General features: G+C 38.0%; 1 protein-coding gene across 2 annotated transcripts; it reads left to right on the forward strand.

The window, feature by feature from the left end:
- The first annotated feature begins 648 nt into the window (after positions 1-648).
- LOC110828422 (uncharacterized) lies at positions 649-26,721 on the forward strand. 2 transcript variants are annotated; one of them, XM_022061151.2, is made up of 3 exons: positions 650-901; positions 11,061-11,186; positions 24,644-26,721. In XM_022061151.2, the coding sequence occupies exon 3, from the start codon at positions 24,673-24,675 to the stop codon at positions 25,420-25,422; it is 750 nt and encodes a 249-aa protein (XP_021916843.1). In that variant the 5' UTR covers positions 650-901; positions 11,061-11,186; positions 24,644-24,672; the 3' UTR covers positions 25,423-26,721. The 2 variants fall into 2 exon arrangements, with proteins under 2 accessions (XP_021916844.1, XP_021916843.1); XM_022061152.2 differs by lacking the exon at positions 11,061-11,186 and having other exon boundaries at positions 649-901.
- The last annotated feature ends 109 nt before the right edge of the window (positions 26,722-26,830 follow it).

The following is a 26,830-nucleotide window of genomic DNA, read 5'->3' on the forward strand; positions in this document are numbered from 1 at the left end:
CATTTCTTAGCCAAGGAAATTTCAGACAGTTATTAATAACTGATCAATGTGTCAGGCATTAAAGCATTGACAAATTCTGGTGTAGAAGATGGTTGTCTTCTGGATTGTACCCCGTGTAATTTGGCAGAAGTTAACCAAAGTTTCAGAGGTCCTTGCTGCCTCCATCATCAGGGCAATTCAGTCAATGGTAAACTCCAACCGGACTACACAACGCTACAACCCAGATGATACCCATCTTCGGATTCACCGCCTTGAAAACCTCAAATTCTACTTCTGGTGTAGTAGTCCAGTTTTGCCAAAATGCAATATTAATAAATTTCCCCCCAACAGTCATACCATAATGCCAAAGTTTTTAGATGATACGGTTGCGTTATTTAGCAAAACGTTTATTTTATGCACCATTTTAGTGATCTGGCGAATAGTATGGTGCATTAATAGATAAACGACATCATTTCATTCATTCACGCTAATTCCGATTTATACAATTCGCCTAGTTGACAAGTGCTGCTCCTTGTGGTAGTCTGAGAATTATTTGAGGCACCCCAAGAATGTAGTTTTCCTGTCTAGTAGTGCCAACTACCGCCAGAATTAGAAACTAATTGTTCTTCTGTGGTACGGTGGCGTGTATGAACTTGCAAGCTTGGAAGGATGGTTTCAGCTAATACTTGTCTAGCATACCGTCAGCAATAAGCAGACGGCTGTTGAAGTTTGTTGGAGTAGGAGATGTATGAATTGTGTGTTCATTGTTATTAACGAAGTGTTACTGTTAAGAAACTACAAGTATAAACCTAGATTAGACGTCATAACAGTTGGATTACGACATACAGTTTTAAACTTCGAGCGTCAATGAAAGTATAACCTTTCGCTGCCTTTATCTGTCATCGGTAACTTGTACACAAAGGTAAGATTAATGTAACTAGTAACAAAATTTGAGTTGTTAAGACCAGATTTGTCGTTATGCGTTTTGTTTGGTGTTCTTCTATGATTCTGATCAACAGGTTTTATTCAATTTAAAATAAACACCATACGTAAAATTATTATTGCTACTATGTTTACAACGTCTACGTAGAATGCGAGATGATTAATTTCCCGGGTGGCACTGTTTTGAATTTTCTATTTTGTTTGTTAAGTTGTGTTTTACATGTAGTACAGCTTTAACATCGTCTTCGTTTAAATAATATTTGCCATTTTCTTACTGTTTTGTATATTTAACCAGATTCCAAACTCGTTTATATTACAAAAAGTTAAAATCTTTAAATATCCTTGCTATTTCCAGTTTTTATACCCAATAAGCCTATAAAAAATCTCTGCATTTCGTTTCGAAGCATTTGTAATTAGCAGTGGACCTTGATCTGTTGTTTATAGACTCTTCATGTAAGGTAAGTCAATCTGGTTTTGTGTGAAACTGGGCATTCCGTTATAACCTTTGTTTGTGTCAGTGACTAAGTAACTGAGCTATTAATGTACATGAGTATATAAAAATAAGACACGTAATAGACATTCGCGTTGAATATACAATATAACACATCCTGAAGATGACTGATATCGAAACATGTTACAACAGAAAAATCATAAATCGTCTCTGATTATTGGTGCAGTGACTTACAAAACCACTGTAATCTAATATTTTAAATTAAAGTCACGCCATGTTAACGTTGGCATTGAATCGGTTTGAAAGTATGGTTCCATGTTGTATTGCAGCGAGGTAGTCATTTTTTTTTATTTAAAAAGTAATGTACGGTCTAAAAATATTATATTTTACAAATGCTGCGACCGTTAGGCAGGTTTTAGAAGCGCTTCTAAAGGAGATAAAGGTATTAAAGAAGAAAGTGATGATGTGTAAATCGTTTCCCGTTTAACTTCAACGGGCTTTTTGTAGTAGAGAAGATAGTTATACTTAAATTCCGGGCATTAGAATCTGGTGAGGTTTAAGTAACAATAAATAAATAAATTTCATTCTTGATGGGTGTAGGCTATAACAATGAACAATTCTCGAGATAAAGCCTCGACTACCCACACGAGCTTTATTTTGGTGAGGTGGTCGTCCTTCATCGGGTCCGCTGTTATTCACTTCGGAGATTTATCCTGCAAAGAACTGTTCACTTACGTCAGGACAGTCTGGTCGGAGTTTTATGGGCTTTTTTGAACCGGTTGTCATGAACTAGGATTTCAAATCGCAAAATTACTTCTACGATACGTCATCTACTGACAGAAATTGAAATATGGAATGACAGAATGACATAATGAATTATTTCGCAAGAGAAATAAGATAAAATATTGGTTGCCAAATGTGGAACAGTTCTGATGCCTGGCCTTGAATGTAAAAGTGAAACCAATGGATCTAAACCCCACAGAAAATATGTTAATATGATACAGAGTACACTTCCTCCTCTGTTTTTCTTCCTTTTTTCGGAAATATCTGCTGGCTATCAATTTTCGTACCCAATTCTGCCAAAATTAACGCGATTGAGTGACTTGTATAGGGAAACGATGTAATTTCCGAAGAGATTTCACAGTTTAACTGTGAGCACAGTAATTCTTCAGTTAATAATTCAAAGATCATGAATCCAATGTGATTATGATCCGGCAACTCAGTTTATACTGACATCACTGGTACCTGCTTACCGGAAGTGGGTCTTGGAGGATTCCCCCAAACAGCGAAAAAGGAATCCCGCTCTCTGATCCGTCGAATTCGTTGTTCTCACAGTATGAGAAGGTTGAGGGGATCAATAAAACATAAGAAGAGAGTAAGGGATGATGAATGATAACATTGAATGAGAAGATAAAGGGGTACAGAGGATGAAAATGGAAAGTTGGAAGAGGGAAATAAGAAGAGATGACGGAGAAGACGTGGAACACGTATCCAATGAGAATTTTTACCCATGAAAAACCTGGTGACGCAACATTTGAGCTTTGCCCTTCGTTGGGTTAATTGCCGTGAAAAGATACCGCGGTTTGCGAGACTTTGCGAGAAAATGCTTTTAACCAATTTTGGAACGGGAGAAAGATTTTACGTGGACTGTTCTAACCATGTTTTCCACTCTGTTTCGCCACTACCGGGGGGGGGGGGGGTCCTTTGTGAGATAAGTATTGTCCTCTGCAGGCCAGTTGCTGCATTTAGGACAGTTCGCGGGCAACGTTCTGCTTATATTCGCCTGAGTCAGACTGAAGTTGTTTCTTACCTTGACAACTGCTCCTACTTTTGAGTCATGCAGAACCCCCACTTATGACGTAATCGATGATATTCTGATCCTTGGATGATGTTCTTACCTTTCGTCGCGTGCTTTTTACTCGTACAAGTCTCGTTTCTTTGTAGATAAAACTTTTTATAGAATGTGATACAACTGTCCTCACAGTTAGTTGAGATAATGCAGAAAACGTGTACTGGCATTGACCTGCGAGCTCGGGGTCACTGCGGACAAGTCTACAGAAGAAACTGAAAAATCAAGTCGACTTTTAATTAAATATTAGTCTCTTGCCAGTCGCCGCTCTTAAGTGTCCGTCGTTTTCCGCTTGTATCCAGTTTTGCTGGTTTTTAGATCGCTGTCGTCTGGGTTTAGTCTGATAGAAATTTTACCGACGTTTCAGAGGTCTTTTCTGCATCCATCATCAGGGCGATTAAATCTGTTGTAAAGTTCTATCAGAAGACAGCCATCTTTTTACTCACCGACGTGATAATATCAAATATTACTTTGCTGTATTTGATTCTTATGTATCTGCATTTTTTTTTAAATTTATAATTGATTTATTTTTAGATATTTTATTACGTATTCGTGTTTGGTGAAGGAACAGGAAACGACCTTAAACTTAATAACTTTTAAAGCTGTTATGGTTCCCATAACCCCCAGTTTTCCAAAAGACCGTGATTTTTGTTATCCGCGGTGTATTTTTTTTTCACACCTGAACAAAGTTTTTTTTAGGGGCCTTAAAAAATTCTTTTTCTAATCATTTTCTTGTTATTTTTTGAACTTTTTCTCTTGGAATTAAATGAACTAATTCCAACGTTGAAAGACAGTAATAAAAATGATATTAATTAATAATAATAATATGCTAGTAATAAATAAATTTCGTATTTCTACCAGTTACAGTGTTTTGTTTTGTTTCCGTTCACTGATCATTCATGTGTTGTTGCTAAGCTGAAACCGGTTCCTGTAATGTAGAAAGCATCATCGCAGTTTCTTTGCATGGCAACGGCTAGTGTACATCGCGACACCGCGACTGTAAAAGACCATCAGTCAACAAAAATGTTCGCGGTGATGACTACGTAAAAATGTCTGAAACGTCGATAAATTTCTATAAGACTACAATTCTCATAATCCCAAAAGACATTCATCTACAGATCAGAAATAGTTTTACAAGTCCACAGAAGTCAATTATTCAATTTGGATATATTTTATTTGGTTCTTGTGTTTGTGTCAGGATTTACAGTCAAAATTTCTATGCATTTATCATCTCCCTCGTGCCCTGTCCTGTCACCCTAATAATATTTGGCGAAGAAGAATACAAATTATGAACACCCTCATTATGAAAATTTAATCCTCCTGTGTCCAAATATTCTCGTACGTCTCCATAAATATGGACGGTTTCACGAACCCCCGAGCACCGCGAACAACAGTAGCTACAAGTGTCGGTAGAGTAGCCGTCTGTACATGCCGACAATTCACCCCGTCTGAACAGCGCAGGCGCGTGTGAGGACGTTACTCAAAGACACACCAGGGGGCACTGAATCAGCGTTGATCTCTATAAATCACACATGTTTTTTTTGTTCCCAAGTGAATATTAAATGTTTAATGCGAGTGATGGAATTGGCTTCTGTCCATCGACACAGGATCATCAGTTTGACGTAATCTTAATTAATATGATGTTCGATACGTCATCGTTGATGAAATAATGTTACCTGTTCCGCGTCTTTATCTGTGGCGATCTGTGTAGATTAAAGGTGACGTAAGGTGGCGTAGTTGTGTTAGTGGGTTGTAGGATGTCATCTGTGAAATGTCACACTGTATTTAACCGTGACAATGGAAATCATAAAAACAATCCTCCAAAGCGACTTAACATTCTTTATCAGTCTGTCTCTCATCTCCTGACGTCACAAGCATCTTATATATTCGTAATCATTTGTCTTTGGTGGTTAGTCATAATTATAAGCTGTTAATCGTGCAATTTCTTCCGGTCTTTTATCAGTTTACTGTTTATCAGTTCGAGAGATTATCTTTAATTACAGAAATAATTCAGTAATAATTAAAAATATTTAAATTATTTACGTTACAGGCCAATGTTAAACCACTATCACTTCAAAATATACCCTCACTCCCAATGAATTTGGAAGTAAACATCATCAGAAGTTACACAACAACAGTAATTAAGTTTTAGTTTATAAGATTATAATTTTTAACTTTTAACTTTACACCTGAAGATGGTTCAATGTAACCGAAACATGTAGTAAAAAGTTGTACCAAATATGTAAATGATATTTTAATATCTTATGTATAATTTTATTTATATACAATTGTGATTAGACGGGGGAAAAAACACGAAAAATTAATTACAGAAGTCTGACTGACAGTGGTCCATAATCATATCGAAAATATAAAAGAAAAAGTTAGAGTCTGAGAAGAACGTTTTACTCGCAGATTGTGGATGACCAACGCGTGGCCAGTCACAATGTCCCAAGTTGCGCGCGGAAAAATTACACAGGGGTAAAGCCGTCATAGGATGTTTTTGTCTTGTGGTATTTTGCATAGCCCACTTATGTTGCGCGGATGACTCACAGGGCATAAGAAACCGTTTACTTTTAAGTAAATATTTACATTCGCATCAATTGAATAAGAACGTTGCATTTATGAACCGGGTGCCCATTTGTGAAACTTTCCAAAGCTCGTTTCCTCTTACCGACTGTTGAGAGGCAGAACTTTGAAGTAGGGGATTGTAAACCTGCGATCCGCTATCTAACCGCCCATGTGTTTTCTGTGAAGTGACTTGGGTAAAACCGGTTTATCTTGTCTCATTACTTTCAGAAACACCTAGGGAATAAAAAGTAAAATTGCACTCACAAATTCTACAGCATCTCTTATCCTATATGATAAAGATATTTCTTGCTGATACAAAGATATCATAAGATACATAATTGGCAAATATTGGATAGATGATGATAATTTTACCTTTGGCACAGTAATGCTGTTAAGGAATTTAAGATCTTGTGGATAATATTTTATTTATAATTACGCGTTATTATAACTGTTGCCATTGTAATGCTGTCAATCGATTTTGGGCCTTATGGATAATACTTATGACTGTGTGTTTACTAGTATATATTTTCCCTTAATTTTTAACGGGTAGTTGGAAAATGTTAAATTAAACACCGAGTAGACGTGTCTTGTGTTTTTAAATGTAATTAACTTTTATACTCAGTTCTACTGAACACGTGCTGCATTTTGTAAAGTTCTTCACAACATTTTTAAAAAGGTTACCGAACATAACAAAATCCAATAAACAAACTTAACCTAACCTAACCTAACTGATAAGCTGCAAAGGTGATATATCACGAAAGGAATTTTTACCCTTGGTTAGAGAACAGTTTTTTTTCTTCTACAAGATAAAACTATGTATTAGCCATCAATAAACACTCAGCTATTTTTTCATTACATCGCGACTGGGGGTTGAAAGGTGGGTGGGTAAAGGGGTGGGTTTACCTCCGTGGATGATAAGAATTTTGATCCATTAGCGGATTAAAAATTCCACTTATATTTTACCAGAGTAGCAAATAAAATACACATAGAAGGAACATAAGAGGATGATAATAGTTCAGAATGCAATAAAGACTGTAGTAAATACAGAGTATGAGTAACAAGTTAGGACGTGTACGCATATCGTAAAATTTTGCGCGGAGTTTTTGTCAGAATTTAACCTTGGACATTACCGAATGGCGAGGGGATTTCGCGTAAAAACATTTCGGAGAGCAGAAATTCTTGGGGATTTCCCAAATACGGATCAGGGTTGATACATTACGTTAGGTTTCGTTGTTCGACTGGTGATTGTGTTATGTGACAGACTGTACATTGCAGTGGCCTGTCCCTTGTATAAGAAAGTCTGAGACAGAAGAGCCCAAGGTCAGAATATAACAGTAGTGCCTAGAGAAATAATACAATTAAATTAATTGATTTTATATTATAAATTAACGCTTATCACACTCCACACTCTCATAGACCACGCGGTCTGAGAATAATATTCGAACTCTGAACACTGAATTTAACATTCACGGTGAAAGGTGAGGTTAAGGTATCCCGTTACACGCCATGTAGGCATTTGGGGGGGGAGTTATAACTCCTATTCATTCTCAACCTGGGAACTAGATGGGGGTGAGTAATATTAGATATTAGATTATTTTGAATTTTTATATTTAGATTGAATTAAATGACGACAAATCAGTGTTACGAGTTTTAATATTTCGTTGTGTCTGTATTTATTATTTTGCTAGCGAGAAATTTCGATTTACATACACAAATCTACGTGTTTCAATAGAATATATTCTCTTCAGAACCTAATCCGGAAGAAATTTGAGGACAGGCTGTACACGGAACATGGTTTACTTAACAAGTAACCATAAAATAAACCGTGATAATTGATACGAACCAAGTTTGTACACAAACCTCTATTTGTAGAGTAATACGTGAATAAAATGAACTGTTATAAATGAATGTAAACTTTGTAGAGTTTCGTGTGTGAACAGCAGATGCACTGACTTAATTATCTTAATATTGGCCGATTTTAAACTGGTGATGGAGGCGTCTGGTTTCTCCGAAACGTCGCTCAGTATCTATTAAGACTACATGATGCTACGTCTAAGAAGAATAATATTTGGATCTAAGTGGTATGAAGTGACAGGAGACTGGATAAAACTGCGAAATGAGTTTAAATATTTATTTTCGCAAAGTGTGGACAGATTCGTGTTGATAGGTGAGATAATGTAGCACGCATTTGAGATGTGATTGTCGGATAATCTGGATGTTAAGAGAATGTTGAAGAAGTAATCATTGGTGGAAGGGTTATATTAAAAATGGATCTTAAGGGAACAAAGTCATGGTGTGGACTGGATTCATCTGGCACGTGAAAGGATACCATTGCCAAGCTATTGAACACGGTAATCGACCTTTCTGGGTTCATTAAACGGTGGAGAGTTTTAGCAGTCGAGATCCTCAAAGACTCCATTGGCGTGTAAAACAGACGACGAAAATATATTATTTTAGACGGATGTTCCCGCGTGTTGGGGACGTTGAAGTTTGCAAGTCTGTACTTTTGGTCTCTTTTATAATTAGTCTTCCGTTGAACCTCTCGTCATAAAATTGTATTTGAAAAGTTATGATGAGAAGGCATATTTAAATATTACAGCAGTTGAAGTTTATTTTTAAGCAAGGCGTAAAGTGTGTGGGGGAAAATTGCGAACAATGGCTATAATTAACTCGCAGTTTAGCGAACAGATAAGACACGAGGTTATGTGATGATGGAAGTGACAAGTCACGTACACGCGACGCGTTTTTATAATTTTACACCGGGAATTGCAGTCTTTTGTCACGACTTTCAATGCCACGTAATATTTTAAAGCCCAGTGGTAACTATATGTACCACCTACTTTTGACATTCAGTAACTCTGCATTTTACCCACAAAGTATGTCTTTGTGTTTCGTATGACTGTAAAAATAAACAGCGATTATTTCCTTAAACAGCGTTAACCAGTCGATCTTTGTAATGGTGAAGTGTGGTGTTTTCTTCGCGGTACGAACTAAAGGTTTAAATATTATGTACGTAGCGCGTGTCTCATTATAAACAGCGATTATTTCCTTAAACAGCGTTAACCAGTTGATATTCGTAATGGTGAAGAGTTGTGTTTTCTTCGCGGTACGGACTAGATGTTTAAATATTATGTACGCAGCGCGTGTCTCATTATAAACAGCGATTATTTCCTTAAACAGCGTCAACCAGTTGATCTTTGTAATGGTGAAGAGTTGTGTTTTCTTCGCGGTACGGACTAGATGTTTAAATATTATGTACGTAGCGCGTGTCTCATTATAAACAGCGATTATTTCCTTAAACAGCGTTAACCAGTTGATATTCGTAATGGTGAAGAGTTGTGTTTTCTTCGCGGTACGGACTAGATGTTTAAATATTATGTACGCAGCGCGTGTCTCATTATAAACAGCGATTATTTCCTTAAACAGCGTCAACCAGTTGATCTTTGTAATGGTGAAGAGTTGTGTTTTCTTCGCGGTACGGACTAGATGTTTAAATATTATGTACGCAGCGCGTGTCTCATTATAAACAGCGATTATTTCCTTAAACAGCGTCAACCAGTTGATCTTTGTAATGGTGAAGAGTTGTGTTTTCTTCGCGGTACGGACTAGATGTTTAAATATTATGTACGCAGCGCGTGTCTCATTATAAACAGCGATTATTTCCTTAAACAGCGTCAACCAGTTGATCTTTGTAATGGTGAAGAGTTGTGTTTTCTTCGCGGTACGGACTAGATGTTTAAATATTATGTACGTAGCGCGTGTCTCATTATAAACAGCGATTATTTCCTTAAACAGCGTTAACCAGTTGATATTCGTAATGGTGAAGAGTTGTGTTTTCTTCGCGGTACGGACTAGATGTTTAAATATTATGTACGCAGCGCGTGTCTCATTATAAACAGCGATTATTTCCTTAAACAGCGTTAACCAGTCGATCTTTGTAATGGTGAAGTGTGGTTTTTTCTTCGCGGTACGAACTAAATGTTTAAATATTATGTACGCAATGCGTGTCTCATTATATACAGCGATTATTTCCTTAAACAGCGTTAACCAGTTGATATTCGTAATGGTGAAGAGTTGTGTTTTCTTCGCGGTACGGACTAGATGTTTAAATATTATGTACGCAGCGCGTGTCTCATTATAAACAGCGATTATTTCCTTAAACAGCGTTAACCATCTCTGTAATGGTGAAGAGATGTGTTTTCTTCGCGGTACGGTCTAAATTCGTAAATATTATTTACGCGAGTTTCGGCTTCAAAGGGTAAACCAGTTGATCTTTGTAATGGTGAAGTGCGGTGTTTTCTTCGCGGTACGGACTGGATTCTTAAAATATTATTTAGAGTTTCGGCTTCAAAAGGTAAACCAGTTGATCTTTGTAATGGTGAAGAGGTGTGTTTTCTTCGCGGTACGGACTGAATGTTTAAATATTATGTACGCAGCGCGTGTCCCATTATAAACAGCGATTATTTCCTTAAACAGCGTTAACCTGTTGATCTTTGTAATGGTGAAGAGTTGTGTTTACTTCGCGGTACGGACTGAACTCATAAATGTTATTTAGACGAACTGGGACCCCCGAGCGACTTTGCGTGCAGAAACGTGTAACAGGAAAAGTTAAATGAAGGTCAGGACGCCGACAGACTGGCTGCATCTTTCGTTGACGTTGCAATAACGTAACTGAGTCGGTGGATTGTGGTGATGAACTATGGAACGGTGTGTTTCTGTAAATATCGATGACTTTGCACAACGCTTAATGATCGCATTGGCCTTGGCGGTTGAACTGCCACAAAGCGCAACCTACCGGACCAAATTCCATGGATCAGAGTCTCTGAGAAGCTGATCAAGATATTCTCCGTCGGACGCTACATTCTACCTTCCTGTTGTGGGATTTCTAGAAACGCACGACAAAGCTTTTTTTATTATTATTTCTGCCACAAAGTTATCATAATAATTAGAGCGACGTGCTTCGATCTCGCTAGACCACAAAGGGGGGAATTATAACAGGACTTTCGCTTCAAGGCCTAGAGGAAAGCGGAACCTCCGAAGACCTTGATGTAGATGGGAGGACAATATTAAAATTGATCTAAGAGAAATGCTGTTGGAGGGGATTAGATTTATCTGGCCCGGTGGTGGGCTGTAGTTGAAGGGAGAAGTTTCGACCGATTTTAATAATTTTCCTGGAGTGACTGATGAAAACCACGGAAAACATCGGTCAGGGTATCCGGTCTCTGGGCCGGGATACCGAATGTCGTAGTTTATGTGTTTTTTCCCTTCCAGGGTGGTATCGATGTGTAAGCAGTCGATCGTGGTCGAAGTAATGACTTCAGCTCGCTAGAATGGACCTCTGACGGCGTCCACACGCAGAGACTGGCATATATACCAAGAAACAGTGGAACATTTACGGTAAGAACAAGATAAAGATATTTAAGAATTCAGTCCGTACCTTAAAGAGAACACAACACGTCTCCATAACAACGATCAACTGTTAACGCTGTTTAAGAAAATAATTGATATTTTTTGTGAGAATTCATAAATAAATTATGCGGACAGAATAAAGATATGTTTGATTGTTGAAAGTGGTGGTACATATACTTACCGCTAGGTTTTGTAGGGTGAGGAAATTAGATTTCGGATTAAACTTAAAAGTGAAATTCGTCTTTAGAGAAATTCATCCGCCTGATTCCGCTGTCCGAAAGGAATATTTTTCAACGTCTGTGTATCGTTCCCCACAAACTAGTGCCCGAAATGGAATGGTATGTCGTATCTTACGGAACCCTATTTTTAGAACTAGTTTTTTTGTTTCCTCGCAGAGGATGTGCAGTTACCAGCAGAAAATAGTCCGTCCAAACTTGGCTCACTACTTCGTTGCTATGCACCACAAAAGTCCGCGTACAAATTGATTACACCAGAAAGGAATGTCTCGAGGGTTGACGGACTTTCCAGTTGAAAGTTTCGGAATTATATAAGTGCATAAACTGAACGTATAATGGGGGAGTAGGCCATAATCTGGTCTAACTAAATTCCGGAAATGCTCGCTACTTCTCAGTTCAAAATATTTTGGCTTCCCGTCTGATTTCCAAGAACCCGAATATTAAAGTTTACAAAACAATAATCTTACCTGTTGTTTTGTATGGGTGCGAAACATGGTCTCTCACTCAGAGGGAGGAACACAGATTGCAGGTGTTTGAGAATAGGGTGTTGAGGAGACGATGGTGTCTGGGGAAAACTGCGTAATGATGATCTTAAAAATCTGTACTCCTCCCCCAATATTTTCAGGGTGATTAAGTCGAGAAGAATGAGATGGGCTGGGCATGTGGCACGCATGAATTGGGCGAGATGTGTGCACCGGGTATTGGTTGGGAAGCCTGAGGGGAAGAGACCACTGGGGAGACCTAGACGTAGATGGGAGGATAATGTCAGGCGGGATCTATGGGAGATAGGAGTTGAAGGAGACTGGATTTTGTTGGCCCAGGTCAGGGACCGGTGGAGGGCTTTGGTTAATTCGGTGATGAACCTTCGGGTTTCCTAAGCCATCTAGTTGGTTGGGTCCACTATTTGGGAAGCCTGAGGGGAAGAGACCACTGGGGAGACCTAGACGTAGATGGGAGGATAATGTCAGGCGGGATTATATGGGAGATAGGAGTTGAAGGAGACTGGATTTTGTTGGTCCAGGTGGAGGGCTTTGATTAGTTCGGTGATGAACCTTTGGGTTCGGTAAGGCATGTAGTTGGTTACTTATGATCTGGTCTAATGTTCTGTTGGTGTCCATTTTGGTTCTGGTGATGCGTTGCACTAACTGCTCAGATCCTGCTTTCAGAACGCGGACGGTTAGAGCAAATACACTAACGATGTGCTTGTTTAATAACGGGTTTCATCAGTGCACCGTAAAACTCACTTTTTGTTAACTATTCCCCAGAATTAACAGTTCAGACAGACATTGCTGTTTCAGTAATGTTTGATCTACCTCAGACGTGATGTAAGATGTCGTCTTCAACATTTTGTTCACGTCTACGAACATTTGCGTTGGATTGGGATATGAATATATGAAGGAAGACTCAGGGTCGTATTTATTTGTTCAGTACCTCATATTTACAGTGTTACAACTTCTACGCCCTAAATTTCCTCCAGGCCATTAAAATACCCTTATAAGGCATGGTAGAGTGGAGTTATGGCTCCATGCACTCTTAACCTTGGCAGTAGATGGAGATGAGAGGTCAAATTCGAACCCGGGTCGCTCTTCTCGCCATCACCGGAGGAAATAACCCTTAATCTGAAGGCTGGGTGAGCCCCAGGGTCGATGTTGACGTGACAAAGAGAATGTTTTCTGCCCTCGCTGGTAATGGAACCGAGGTCATTTGCCAATAGCCAGTCGTTGACTTTGTACACTTCACAGCAGTTTCACCTCTGCCCTGAAGGCAGAGGTGACGTGTTCTTCCGGAACTTTGCTCGATAGTTTGGTTCGTTTGTGATCGTTTGCTGGCTCTCACGGGATTCTGGGCCTTATGGGATAATATTTACAATGCGTCTATACTATTTATATTTTCCCCCGTCTATCTTGACGGGAATTTTATTAGTACAGATCAGAATACATTATACACGAGAAAATAAAAAAAGTGTTTGTTGAAAGCTGCAGACTGAAGTGACAGTTTGCGTGTGCGGGGGACATGAGTCACTTCAGCTTCAAATGCGTTGCCCGCGCTTTCTCTCTGGTTTTCTGCATCCGCGTCTGGTGGGTGGAGCACTCGAATCCTCAAGGTCCGCCATGTAGGGTCATGGGATGACGACGCCCTCGTTGTGATATATGTAATTTATCTTCTGTCTTCGGTTCATTCAGGCCTACTAAATCAACGCCTGCCGCACTGCCTTCTGGGACGGTGCGCCATGTACTCTGGTAGACATTGACCTAGGTTTCGGAGGTGCTTACCGACTCCATCATCAGAGCGGAAACCCAGTTTATTACGATTTCAACTATTTAGGACATATGACAAAAACTTCGATTCTGAAGGGGTTTATACGGAACACTGGGGTTGAGTGAGTGACACTTTTTCTCAGTTCAAATCTCGGCCAGGAGACCGGTTGACCTGACTTTTTTTGGGGGGGGGGATGAAGATGATTGTCTTCAGGGTTGTTGCGCCGTGTAGTCTGGTAGAAGTTATAGTGACGTTTCAGAGTCAGGAAGTACCTCTGAAACGTCGGTAAACTTGTATCAGACCACACGGCCCGACAACCAAGAACACAACCACCTGGACGTAAGTTATTTTTTTTTTACAAGAAATCCTTCGGACATTTAAGGCCCCCCCCCCCCCCCCCCCCAGGATCACGTGTATTTTACCACCAATTTTCTTCCAAACTAATGCGATTTGTATCTGAATTGTACTGTTATTATCGACGTATTTTCTAGTAATCCATATTTTTTTATGTTATGAGGGAATTATATGTTTGTTTTAGCAGTAACCGACAGGGAATTTTAATGTTGTAAGGTTGTCTGTCTTTGTTTCTGACCTATACAAGTGCAGAATTTCCAAAGCCACTATTAGACATCCATTTCTGCATCGAGGAAGGAGAAATCAAGGTGATGGATATCACGCTTTTTCTCAGTATAGTGACGTGGATCGACCGGCTTTGCTTCTCTCTCAAGCCACGGCACTGGTACATTTACCACAGCGTTACGTCACAATACACAAATGTCCTTAAAGCCAGACACTCATTTGATTCCTTCTACTCCGAGACGAGTGTCAGAGGTGAAACCCCTAATTTTGGGACCGAGGATGTGATAATGAGATGCTTGTTCAGGGTTATCGCACACCGCGTGTGGGGCGGTGATAGATGGAGTAGGAGGGGTGGGGGAAACCGAAGAACGAGAGAAAAACATGTTCACTGCCATCGTTAACTCAGTGCATGACATAACACGTAATGATGTAACGTTTTATGGATTACGCGGCATAATTTATTTTCGTGTTATATGGCTGATCATAGAGACCATTATGTGTGTGTACATAGAACCCAGATATAAATACAGAGTGTAACAAAATTGGGCATATTTTTTTTAAAAAAAAGTATTGTGATTAAACAAACATATCACAACACAATTTGTTACAAAACATTTTTAACACTTAAAGCCATTAGTTATGAGGCGGACATCCGGGTGATATTCCAAAACGTGTCTCAGTTTGCCCAAGAAAATGACATCTGTCAGAGCTCTTATCTTAATTAAAATATCGCCTGCCTCATAACTAATAGCAGTCGTATTTAACACTTTTAAGAAAACTTGAAGTGTTAACAAATGTTCAAAAAGAAACTATGTTGTGATATTACTGCTCGTTTCTTCACAATACATTATCAAAATGTATACCTTATTCTGTAACACCCTGTATAATTCCGACAAATGTAATGAGAATTTGGTGTATCATCGTTAAAACATCATCTTGGCTTCTAATATTTTTCTTTTTAAACTCTGAACTGCATATCCTTTTAGAATGTGGTTGGCATTTAGTGGCAAAATGCTGCAATTTCGACTTAACTAACAATAAACTTGTTTTTTGAAGAAAAAAACTAATAGTCGCTCAGGTAATCAAGAAATAACCCTCCTTTTATGAAACCCGAATGTTCATTACCGTGCTCACAAGAGCCCGCCATAGGCCCCTATCTTGAGGTAAGTGAACCCAGCCTTCGCCCTCATAAAAATAAATTATCTTAATTTATTTAATTATTAATTATTTTAATTTATTTTATTTATTTACCTTAGTGTGCTGCCTCTACGGGCAAAAGACGAACCTCGGGTACAGCACTGGATAAAAATAAGAAAACATAACTAACAAATACGATAAAGAAACCAATGAACAAATTATAATAAGAGTGGTTAATAAATAATGGTTGAATTGTTTTGGAACACACTGTACACAACTATTGTAAGAAGTGCAGGGAACAAAAGAAGATGAGACAGCACTTTCATTTCGCTCGTCTCGCTTTGTACCTGGAACTCGACTGAACGACTCGGACAAGGAAGATGTGTACGAGTCTTAAAGACTCACGTGCAAATCGCTCGCTGGATGGACTTTCTTGGAATATGTCGAAACATATTTCATTCGCATAATTTCTACCTTTTGACTTTACGCTTTGTCACTCAGTGCAGCAAATTGCTTTGAAGCCTAGAAAAAAATACGTAACAGGGGTACAGAAAATATTTCATAATAACAGTTTTATAATTTACAATTTTCACACGCCATCGTGGTGAAACCCAACAAGGTTAAATTTACGACACAATACGCATGCGTGAGATGGGAAACGCGCACAACATTTTAGCCTTTAAAGACTTCAAGGAGAAAGACAACTTTAGAGACCCAGACGTGGATGGATTATATTAAAATGGATCTTATCTAAGTGTCTTTTTTTTTTTTAAGATTTGTCACTTCGAATCTTAGATACTTAAGTAATAGTTTGAAGTTCTGGTGGTGTTAAGTTTTATTTTATTTAATATTATAAAGCGTACATTTATATTTAAGACAATGCCATTTCATAGATTGGTGATTGGTCCATAGAATGGCATTAGGTTAGGTTAGAGTAGTTTAGGTTAGGTTAGAGTAGGTTAGGTTAGAGTAGTTTAGGTTAGGTTAGAGTAGGTTAGGTTAGAGTAGTTTAGGTTAGGTTAGAGTAGTTTAGGTTAGGTTAGAGTAGTTTAGGTTAGGTTAGGTTTATTTGATACTCGAACAGTTATTTCTCATGGATATTTCTGTGGTAACTAAGTACATTAAATGGTGGTGCCTATATGTACCAATTCTCACTCTGCGCTGAAACCTCCGTGCCTCAGAGACAAGGACGCGTTCCTCAGGTTGTGTTTCATACTGGAGACTGCAAGAAAGGTTTTTCTTCTCTTACGAGTCGTGGAGTTTCGTCAGATGCGTGGGTTTCTTTCCAAGGCAAACTGCCTTACCTCACTGTATCATTCAAAGTAAAACCAAGACAGGCATAAGGCATGAATTCGTACAGATCAGGGGTTTTGAAAAAAAAAAATTCCCAGACCTGGGAACCATGTTTCGCCTTCTGTTATTGAACCGCTGGTCGCAATTGAATTAAGTATTTTTAAACATCGTGGCATTTAATTAAAAATTCAAACTTTTTTATGCCTAGTATATAAAGAGATTTACCTTTAGAAGTCATAAGTGAGATATAGGACTCTGTTTTTAGTTGAGTTATCTTTCAGTGTTAACCTTAATTTCTTATCTTACGACTTCCTAAGTTTTATTCTGTACGTCTCGTCATTTCTTATTGATCTGGCGTTGTTCAATAAGCTGTAGAATTTGCCGGTGTCAATGTAAAAGGGGTATAAGTATTAAAAGTCGAACGGTACGAACTGATTTCTTAAATGATATTTAGATGAGCTTCGGCCTCAGAGGATTACTGTAACTCGACTCTGTAGGGTTGGCAGCATTGCTGAATAAAGCTATAAAAATATCTGGACCAGTGCAGTCCGTGGTGATAATGGAATGGCGTTGCAAATTTCCCAAAAGCTGCTTAGCCCACTTTTGGTCTTACGCTACTCCACGCCCACTAGAGGTTAGAAATTATTACTTTGCAGACTAGAAAGTGAGGAAGTGGGGGTGGAGAGGTGATCTATCCTGGTTTGCCTTTTGCGATCTCTTAAATAAAAGAAGAAATTCCCCTCAAAAAAAGATCAAAGATTTTTTTTAAATATTTTGAGGTTCTCACGGCGATGAGTAAAGATCGTGACTGTCCTGTAGGATTTTTCACTGAGTAGACATTGATCGACGTTTCAGAGGAGTCTCGTGATTGAGGAAGTATACAGCAATGAAACGTCAGTCGGTATCCACCAGACTACACGGTACAACACCCACAGCGAAATGCTTTCACATGAACGAGCTCAGTAAGACAGAATTTTTAAGAAGCTGATTGTCACCCAGCTAGTCAAATTCTACGCACTTTTTTTTAACTCGGATCTTCATTACCGTATTCAATTACGCCTGTGATGCTCGCATTTTTTTACTGCCAGTTGTTAGCCCCACGCCCAACCCCCCAAGCTGCAATACCTCCCCTTTTCAGCTGTCCGATACATTCCTTGGTTTCTCCTCCAGCGTGGTGACGTGACGAAGGACCCACTTAACATGGTTGCTATGGAAATTGTCAATTTGAAATGTGCGAAGATGGCGTAGATTGAAGAGTGTCGTTGAATTGAGAGCTTTCACGAGACAAATCTCCGGTTTCGAATTTTGTAGTGTTCAAGAACCCAGGGATCCGAGACTTTCAAGTTGTTGACCTACAATTGAAGATGCAGACGCACTTGTGAAATTAAATTATAAATATCTGAAGATGAAGGCGACACGTTCCTCCGAAACGCTCGTTATCATCTGTAAGTCACAATGCAAAGAAGCACAATCGATATTCCAATAAACTTTTCTTCATTTTATGTTACGCGCTACGTACATAATATTTAAACAGAGAGTCCGTACCGCGAAGAAAACACAACATTTCACCATTACAAAGATCAAATGGTTAACGCTGTTTAAGGAAATAATCGGTGTTTATTCTGAGAATCATACGAAAACTTTAATTACACCGTGGGTAATACGAAATCATAGATGCTCCACAAATGGAAAAATCATTGTTTTCTTTGTCGTTCTGTCGGCGTCTGAACTGTCCGTATCATGGCTGACGTGCCCAAGAGTTCGCCATGTTTGTAGGAGAATCAACTAACCTGGCTGTCCCCTGCGTAATTTCCTCTGGAATTAACTGGTTAAAATTATAAATTTGTGTCTATTGTTACGTTGGATTGAAGAATTGGGTTCAAATGGTTCCGGAATTTAAACCTGGCCGTTAAAATTATTTCTTTTCAGTTTTTTGCATACAGATGACCATTTCTATTGTTATCAGAAGCCATGGAAATGCATTGTTACGTAACGTGATGTTCACTTCGCTATCCTCCTACCGAATGTACGCAATCGAGGAACGGAACAAGGCGTGAGATTTGGGTTAAGATTAGTAATTAAACGTTCAGATTTATACAGTTTCTATACAGTGATGCAACATTACAATACAAAGACCCGGAAAAAAGATGTCAGTGCATTGTTGTCTCCCCCCCCCCACACACATTTTTCATCTGCTGTCAACCGTAAAATCTAAATCAGTACCGGAATATTTAAATCAATTTAACGAATTCACGCTGACTTTCAACTATTCGGCTGGTTTACTGAAGTAATTTACGTAGTTTGAATATCAAATAAAAGAGATTATTTACTTGCTCAATTTTATCAGTCTAATCACAATAAAATATTATTATTAAATATTAAAATATTATTACAATTAACATTTAAATATTTTAAATATTTTAAATAAATAAATATTTAAATGTTAATTGTAATAATATTTTAATATTTAATAATAATATTTTAAAATATTTTAAATAAATAAATATTTAAATGTTAATTGTAATAATATTTTAATATTTAATAATAATATTTTATTGTGATTAGACTGATAAAATTGAGCAAGTATATATTCAACACAATATGACGCAACATTATCATCTCAGAGATTATTCAGTTCAATTCGCCCTTCTTTAAATTTCATGTTCTTACAAATACGAGTGTGGGTTGTAGAGTTTAACCGACGTTTCAGAGATGTTTCATACCTCCATCAAGGACCTGGTGATGTCATTTTCATCTTACGTGGAGGTCTGGTAGTTTTGAGGCATACACGGGAGCCCACAGACAGTCAAAAGGTTCCCGATGGACCCTCTGTTGGTGCCTACGGTGGAGCCTGGCGGCGTCCGCGTTTGGGGAGGAATTTCGCTTCTGTAGCCGTGGAGACATATTTATACATTCAATTTAGTTTGTAAAGAATTTTTTTTATAAATGTCAATACGATTTGCAGAGATAATTCTGCAATATATCGTATTATTGTTATATAAAAGTCTATTTATGTCGACTTTATTCGGTCATACAATGCTTCTGTGATAGGGAATATGTTTTTTTGGTCAGATATGTTAGGATTTCGAAGCGGGAAGTGTAGTTCTCACTTATTAAGAGTGAAACATTTTTTTAACGTAGTGTTCACTCCACGAGTATCAAACTTTGGAGAGAAAAAAATTTTGATGGAAACCGTCACCCACCAAATTTTACGCTTTCGGAGAAAGTTGAATAGAGGAATCAGGAATAATCAAACGGATTACCGAATGCTGTGGTAAATCATGAACGAAACCGGAACTATTTGATGACTAATCACATTTTCATTAGCGTTTTTCCTTCCATCACTGGTGATGCCATTAATAAGACACGGTGGACATAAGCGATGTTTTGCTTACGAAGTCCCGTCAAATGTTCTGCTTCGCTCACTGCTGATTTTCTTGCCTTCGCAGAAAAAAGTAGCCCCTTCTTGGCATCGAACGTGCAGTACCAGTCTCCGTTACGCAAATAATTAGCAGACAGGTGAAAGTGTGGCGCGGTAAGCCTGCACTCGACAGATATAAATAATCGGTGCCTGCAGGAATTAATGACGCTTTATCAACTGCAAAGATTAGTCTCAAATGAAATAAGACGATAATTCGTAAGCGGGAAGGTGTTGGAAAGGAAACGGCTTTCCCCCACCGATGGAAATTTTAGGAACGTGGATTGTTTAACGATGAATTATCATCGGCATATATTTTTTTTCCCCTAAAATTCAGAATTATATAAAAAGTTTATTTTTTCTGTGTGGATAAATAAAATTATAGTAGCCGGGTCAAAACAGTGCGGTTCCGAAGTTCGTCTAAATATTATTTTAAGAATTCAGTCCGTACCGCGAAGAAAACACCACACTTCACCATTACAAAGATCAACTGGTTAACGCTGTTTAAGGAAATAATCGCTGTTTATAATGAGACACGCGCTGCGTACATAATATTTAACCAAAGAGTCCGTACCGCGAAGAAAACACAACACTTCACCATTAAATAGATCAACTGGTTAACGCTGTTTAAGGAAATAATCGCTGTTTATAATGAGACACGCGCTACGTACATAATATTTAAACAAAGAGTCCGTACCGCGAAGAAAACACCACACTTCACCATTACAAAGATCAAATGGTTAACGCTGTTTAAGGAAATAATCGCTGTTTATAATGAGACACGCGCTACGTACATAATATTCACACATTCAGTCCGTACCGCGAAGAAAACACCACACTTCACCATTACAAAGATCAAATGGTTAACGCTGTTTAAGGAAATAATCGCTGTTTATAATGAGACACGCGCTGCGTACATAATATTTAAACATCTAGTCCGTACCGCGAAGAAAACACTACACTTCACCATTACAAAGATCGATTGGTTAACGCTGTTTAAGGAAATAATCGCTGTTTATAATGAGACACGCACTGCGTACATAATATTTAAGAATTCAGTCCGTACCGCGAAGAAAACACAACTCTTCACCATTACACAGATCAACTGGTTAACGTTGTTTAACGAAATAATCGCTGATTACAGTGAGAATCATACGAAATACATTAATACACTCTGTGGGCAGAATTTAATGTTACTGGTTGTTAAACCAGATGGTACATATAGTTACCACGGGTTTTTAAAAAAAAAGGGTTAATCGCTGTCTAACCAAAATTATGGATAATCTTACGTATCTTACTACACGAATAAACTGTGGATTAGTTTCTTGTTAATTCAACCTTGTGCCACTTTGATATATTCCAATAGCGAAAGTCACATTAGGTTCATTGTTTTTGTTACAGTTTTGGTCCGTTCTTTCCAACTACCTCTCCCTTGCCTTCACACTGAAGGTTGTTAAAGTGCATTACGTATTCTAAAGGTCCTGCTATTAACAGGACCAGGTCTAAGTCAACAGGAGACGAGAATGATCGAGGGGCCAGTGTGTCTAAAAAATGGCGTGTTTCAATTGTAATTCTTAACCCCTCACTGGTTTTGATGGTCGCTTGAGTTACTTCTAATGTTGATCGAGACACAGACTTAAGAGATGATTGAGTTAAGAATAATAATTAATCTACTGGAAAAACAGTACATATATTAATCTGGATGTAGGCATAAATTATGGTTTTCTGTGAATTGTAACCCTTTTTAAGCTAAAGCTTGTCTGAATAATGTTTAACAATTCAGTCCGTACCGCAAAGAAAACACAACACTTTAACATTACATAGATCGACTTATTATTTCTTCAATATCAGCTTTAATATTATCACCATTTCTACGAAAATTCATCCAACTGGTCTCTTACTTTTAAAGTTTTTCATGTAAAATGTCGTATTTATACAGTGCGTTCAATTTTATCAGTGAACGCAGTGCGTATGCCCGTCTAAACTCATCTCTTGTCTTGTTCCACTGACAGTACAAAGTGAATCTGACGCGTTACGAAGCTCCTAATGATAGAATTTCTCTCCGAGGTCCGTATGATATCTTTCTGTGCTCCCAAATGCTTTGAAACTGTGTTAATTCCTTAATCTGGCGTAATATGTTTCTTTCCTTTCAAGAACTGTTCGAGTTCAGACAACAGACAACAGATGTCAGCGTATTGTGTTGAGAAGGAAATTCAAATTGAATTTGACTATCGATTGTTGCTTAGCCGTTACTTTCACGTCTGACTCGGCGAGTTTTCGAGCTGTCTGCGTGTTCAGCAAAAACACGGTCAGGCCAAGAAAGGCGTCGTTTGGAATCGAGGTCCCCTACACACGACACAGTAAATGCCTTAAGATTGACAGCTGGTTACAATTTTAAGTCGATCGATAATTTTACATAGATCGATAAATCGACGGATTACTACTACAAGAACTGAGTAAAAGTACGAAAAACTTGTCGTTTTTATGTCAGCGAAGATGACGATGTTGGTCGTGGCGTCTGCTTCATTGTTAACTTTGGTTTTATATGAGCCTGTCAGTATCAGTTCCAACAGAAAACCATTTTCACGGCTCGTTTCTCAGCTCAGAGTGAAAGAAGTATGATTTGAATACTTTCCTTTCTTATAATTGGACATGACGACACTGCTGTTTCATCTTCACTGCTCAGAGATTTTTTTTTTAAAACCTCGTTCCCAAAAATAAATAAGAGTTCAATATTGTAAAAATCTACGTAGACATTACACAACACTGGCATTTACGTCACCAGATTCCTTTATTGATAAGCTCAAAGGAACTGTGGACTTAGATCACTATTACTCGATGGTCAGGCGATAATATGAACCGAGGTCATTGTGAACCAACAATGAACACGATTTGCATTTCAGTAATATGTTCCAACAATGACTACGGGTCATCTGAATTGCCCAGTCTCTACGAAAAACTCTACAGACAGACACACAAACATGACCGGTGTGAACCGGTCGAGTGGTTATCATTCTTGCTTCGTACTCTGCAAATGTTGCCCCAGAGATCGACTGTTGATAAAAAGTAAAAATATCTTGTGCAGTGGTTTTCCTTGGTCTCTCCAGAAATATAGCACCTTCAATCCCGCCCAAACCACTTCCTTTCGTGCCCCTACAGTTCATCATCATCGTAATCACTCTGTACGGAGTCATTCTCTATAAGACGTTTCCACTTGATGTGAGTTTTGATTTGTTTAATATTCACCATTTAGACTAAATGTGTTGTTGAAGTGAGCGACCTATATTTTCGTTTATGTGACGTAATTATGCCTGCTTTTTTTTACGGTAATGTTTTATTATATCATCCTCCGCAGAAAACCACTCTTGTTAGATTTGAACTCGATGTGAATTGCATGTTGGGCCATAAGAAGTTCGGCCGAAAACATTTGGTGCATAATCTCAGTTATAAATTTCATAGAAATACGTTCATTACCTTTTTTCCATTCATTTTATAAACCTATTGCTTAAGTCAGTTACTTGGCGTCTGCACCCGTCAGTAGGGATTGGCTCAGTTCGTCACGGCTTGGTTTATTCAACGGGACGGCAAGGCAGGTATTAACCAGTCCAAAAATATTATGTGGCGGTGTTCAATCCGATGTTACATGTGCACATTATATATGTATGTATGTATATATATATATATATATATATATATATATATATATATATTGCAGAGCGTGTCGTATCAACCCTTCCCCCGCCTCATTTTTATATGTCGGAGAACACAGAGAATGTTACGTTACGTTACGTTACGTTACGTTACAGATTGCTGCAATGGCATTGTTCTGTTAACGACCTTGTTTGGTGTGAGGAAGCCACCACTGATAGCGCTGATGTCGATACAGACTTTGTAATCTGCTGTCGTTTGTTCCAACGTTACACTAGCTAGAGCAACTTGTCAAACCTGTTGTGAAGTGAGGGTCAATGTAATTTCCTTGTATCATTGGCCATCAATCCGCTATTTTAATTCTGCTGTCGAACTTTTCCTCTTTGTAGGGTTATGTGTGGTGGTCTTAGCGTCCAAATATCCCTTTCATTATTGTTTCCTTGACAACAATGTGGCGATTACACAAACGCTTTACAATTTATTTTTGGCGAACTTTAATTTCATAAAGGAAGTAGTCGTATGAGATTACCATGATGTCTGTAAACCCCCCCCCCCCTGTTCAGATTTCTAACCAGATCCTCAGTTTTTGCAAAACGTGGTATGACTGTTATGTCATTAGAAGGCGCAACAACCCCGTGCTGTTTTAATTGCTGTGATGACAACATGGCGATCGCGCGAAATTTGCATTTAACAGGGCTATTAATTGCACGTAGTTTCATCATATTTCGTTAACATTGGTATGTATTTATTGTTGAGAAAATCGGCGGATAGTTCAGATGTAAGCTTTGTCTGCTAATACTCAATCACGACCAAGTACTAAAGTGTATATGTAACAAACTTCGATTTACAAGTCTCTTCACCTTTATCTGTTTCAGATAATTAGTGTTTTGACGGTGTCACCAAAATGTCACGTCAGCAGCCAGAACGGAATATTCCACATCTGCGAGACATATTTGGTTTCCATGGCAACTGGAACAGTCAAACACCTCGCAACAATGAAGATATTACACAACAAACGCTAACGAAATTTCAGGATATGAAACTGTCAAATGACGGTAGCAAAGATAGGCTTCCAGGATCTTCGTCTGCTGGAAATGACAGTGCTATATCTGTTGGTTCGACAAGCGAAGATGAAACTCCAAGAGTTCAGGCACCAACTAATAATAAAAAGAAAAAGCAACGTTCTAGACGTGATAATTCGAGAACTCTGACAGAGAAGGACGTAAAACATTTAGAACGGCACCTGTCAATGAAGAAAACCATTCGGAAGAAGATAATGAGAGATTTACAGCAAGCTTTTGTTGAAGATCCTAATGAATTTAGAGTGGAAGATATTTCTCCTGAGCAATTGAAAGCAGAAATAAATATTCAAAGTCTGAGTTTTGGAACGCCTTCCCAGAAGACTGGGAAGAAAGCATCTGCTGAATCGAATTTCCTAGATATGCTACGAGGTGGCAGCACTAACAGCACACCTAGTGGTAGGTTTATCAACGATGACGAAGACTCTGGCCATGGTTCGCCAACACGAGAGTCATCTAGTAACAGAATTGGAGACTACGACGACGACGAGGATATATACGAGACGGAATCAGGAACCAATAAGAAGACAAGCTTTTGGCGGCGTTTTACTATGAAGGGTCGAAATAAGCGATGAAAATATTATGCAAGTAATGTACTCTTAGTGTGATATTGTATTAATGAGCTTATATTAAAGTCCAGCAACTGTGATATCAAAAATTTATCCTTGCTGTATTGGGGTTTAGAATTTTGGGTAAAGAATGTAGCTAGTCAGTAACAATGAATCTTTAATATTTGCTGTTTTATCAAGGGGGAATTTTATGTGACGAAGCGAAACGCATTGAAGGTAACAATGGCAGCCTTGAGATTAACATACATCAATACATGTTATATAACATCTTTGAGTATGTGATAGACAATGCTTCGTAGATATATTAACAATATGGAGATACATACAAGTAGTCTGTGTGCCTTCTAAATATTTATACTTCTGTTTTTGCCTTTGATATAAGACTATTTTTATTTGAGGAGGAAACAGGACAAAATTCTGTTTGATATAATTTAGAGTAGGTCTTTAAGATGAATTCTAGGGCCTTATGAAATGTTTTTTTTCTATTAAAGTTGTCTCAGTTTTAAATACTTGGTACTTCGTACATAATATAATTTATAAGTATGTTTAAAAAAAGTGTTAAAACTTCAAGTTTGGAATGTTAAAAGGTAAGAGAAAGTATGAAATTATAAAACTCATCAAAAAACTTCTAATCCATCTCCACAGAATCTATCATCCAATTAATCTACCTTCTAAGATGCAAATATATTTCATTGTGAAATAGATTTTTAACGTAATAGACTTGGTGATTGGGTGTTATTGTGTTAGTTATTATGTATGTTCACTGATGATTTATGTTCCTAAAAACTTCATTTTTATTTTGTGTGAGAGTTGAAAAAAAATGTATATAAATATTTTAATACGCAGTTGCAGACAGATTACAAGGGATTCCACACACAAAAAAAAAGACAGGCACTTTTAACTAGCTGAGCAACTATTAGCTCCTCAGGAAGAGCTCTGATCATCGGAATTAGTAAGAGTCGACAGCTTTCTCACGTTGTCGATTTGTAGATGTAATGTAATTTAATATTATCTTGTAGGTTTGTTGCAACTCTTGCTTAGCGTTTGAAATATTTTCTCATGAGTGAGTTTAAGTACTGTTCTATGAAGGTTAAGTAGACTATTGGTGGATAAAAAAGCTGACCTGATCTAGATCATGCTACTGTATGCTTTTTAATAACATTCAGTGTATCAGCCAATGAGAACACTGTGTGTTTTGATAATTAATTACACAATATTTTGTCATTTATTAAGTACTAAAGTGATGTGACTGAATGTATAATTAAATAAGAGAATTGAGATACAATAAATAATAGTATCAATGGATTTATTTTACATGATTTCTTAAAGACAGGAACAATGCTGAGTTTGCATTCTTCAAACAATAGCCAGAATTCTGATCCTTTTGGGACCAGCCAAGTACCAGTCGGATATA

Source organism: Zootermopsis nevadensis, unplaced genomic scaffold (genome assembly GCF_977971745.1).
Source record: "Zootermopsis nevadensis isolate Lab colony 2312 unplaced genomic scaffold, Znev_1.0 Znev_ptg000031l, whole genome shotgun sequence".
NCBI classification, from domain to species: Eukaryota; Metazoa; Arthropoda; class Insecta; order Blattodea; family Termopsidae; genus Zootermopsis; species Zootermopsis nevadensis.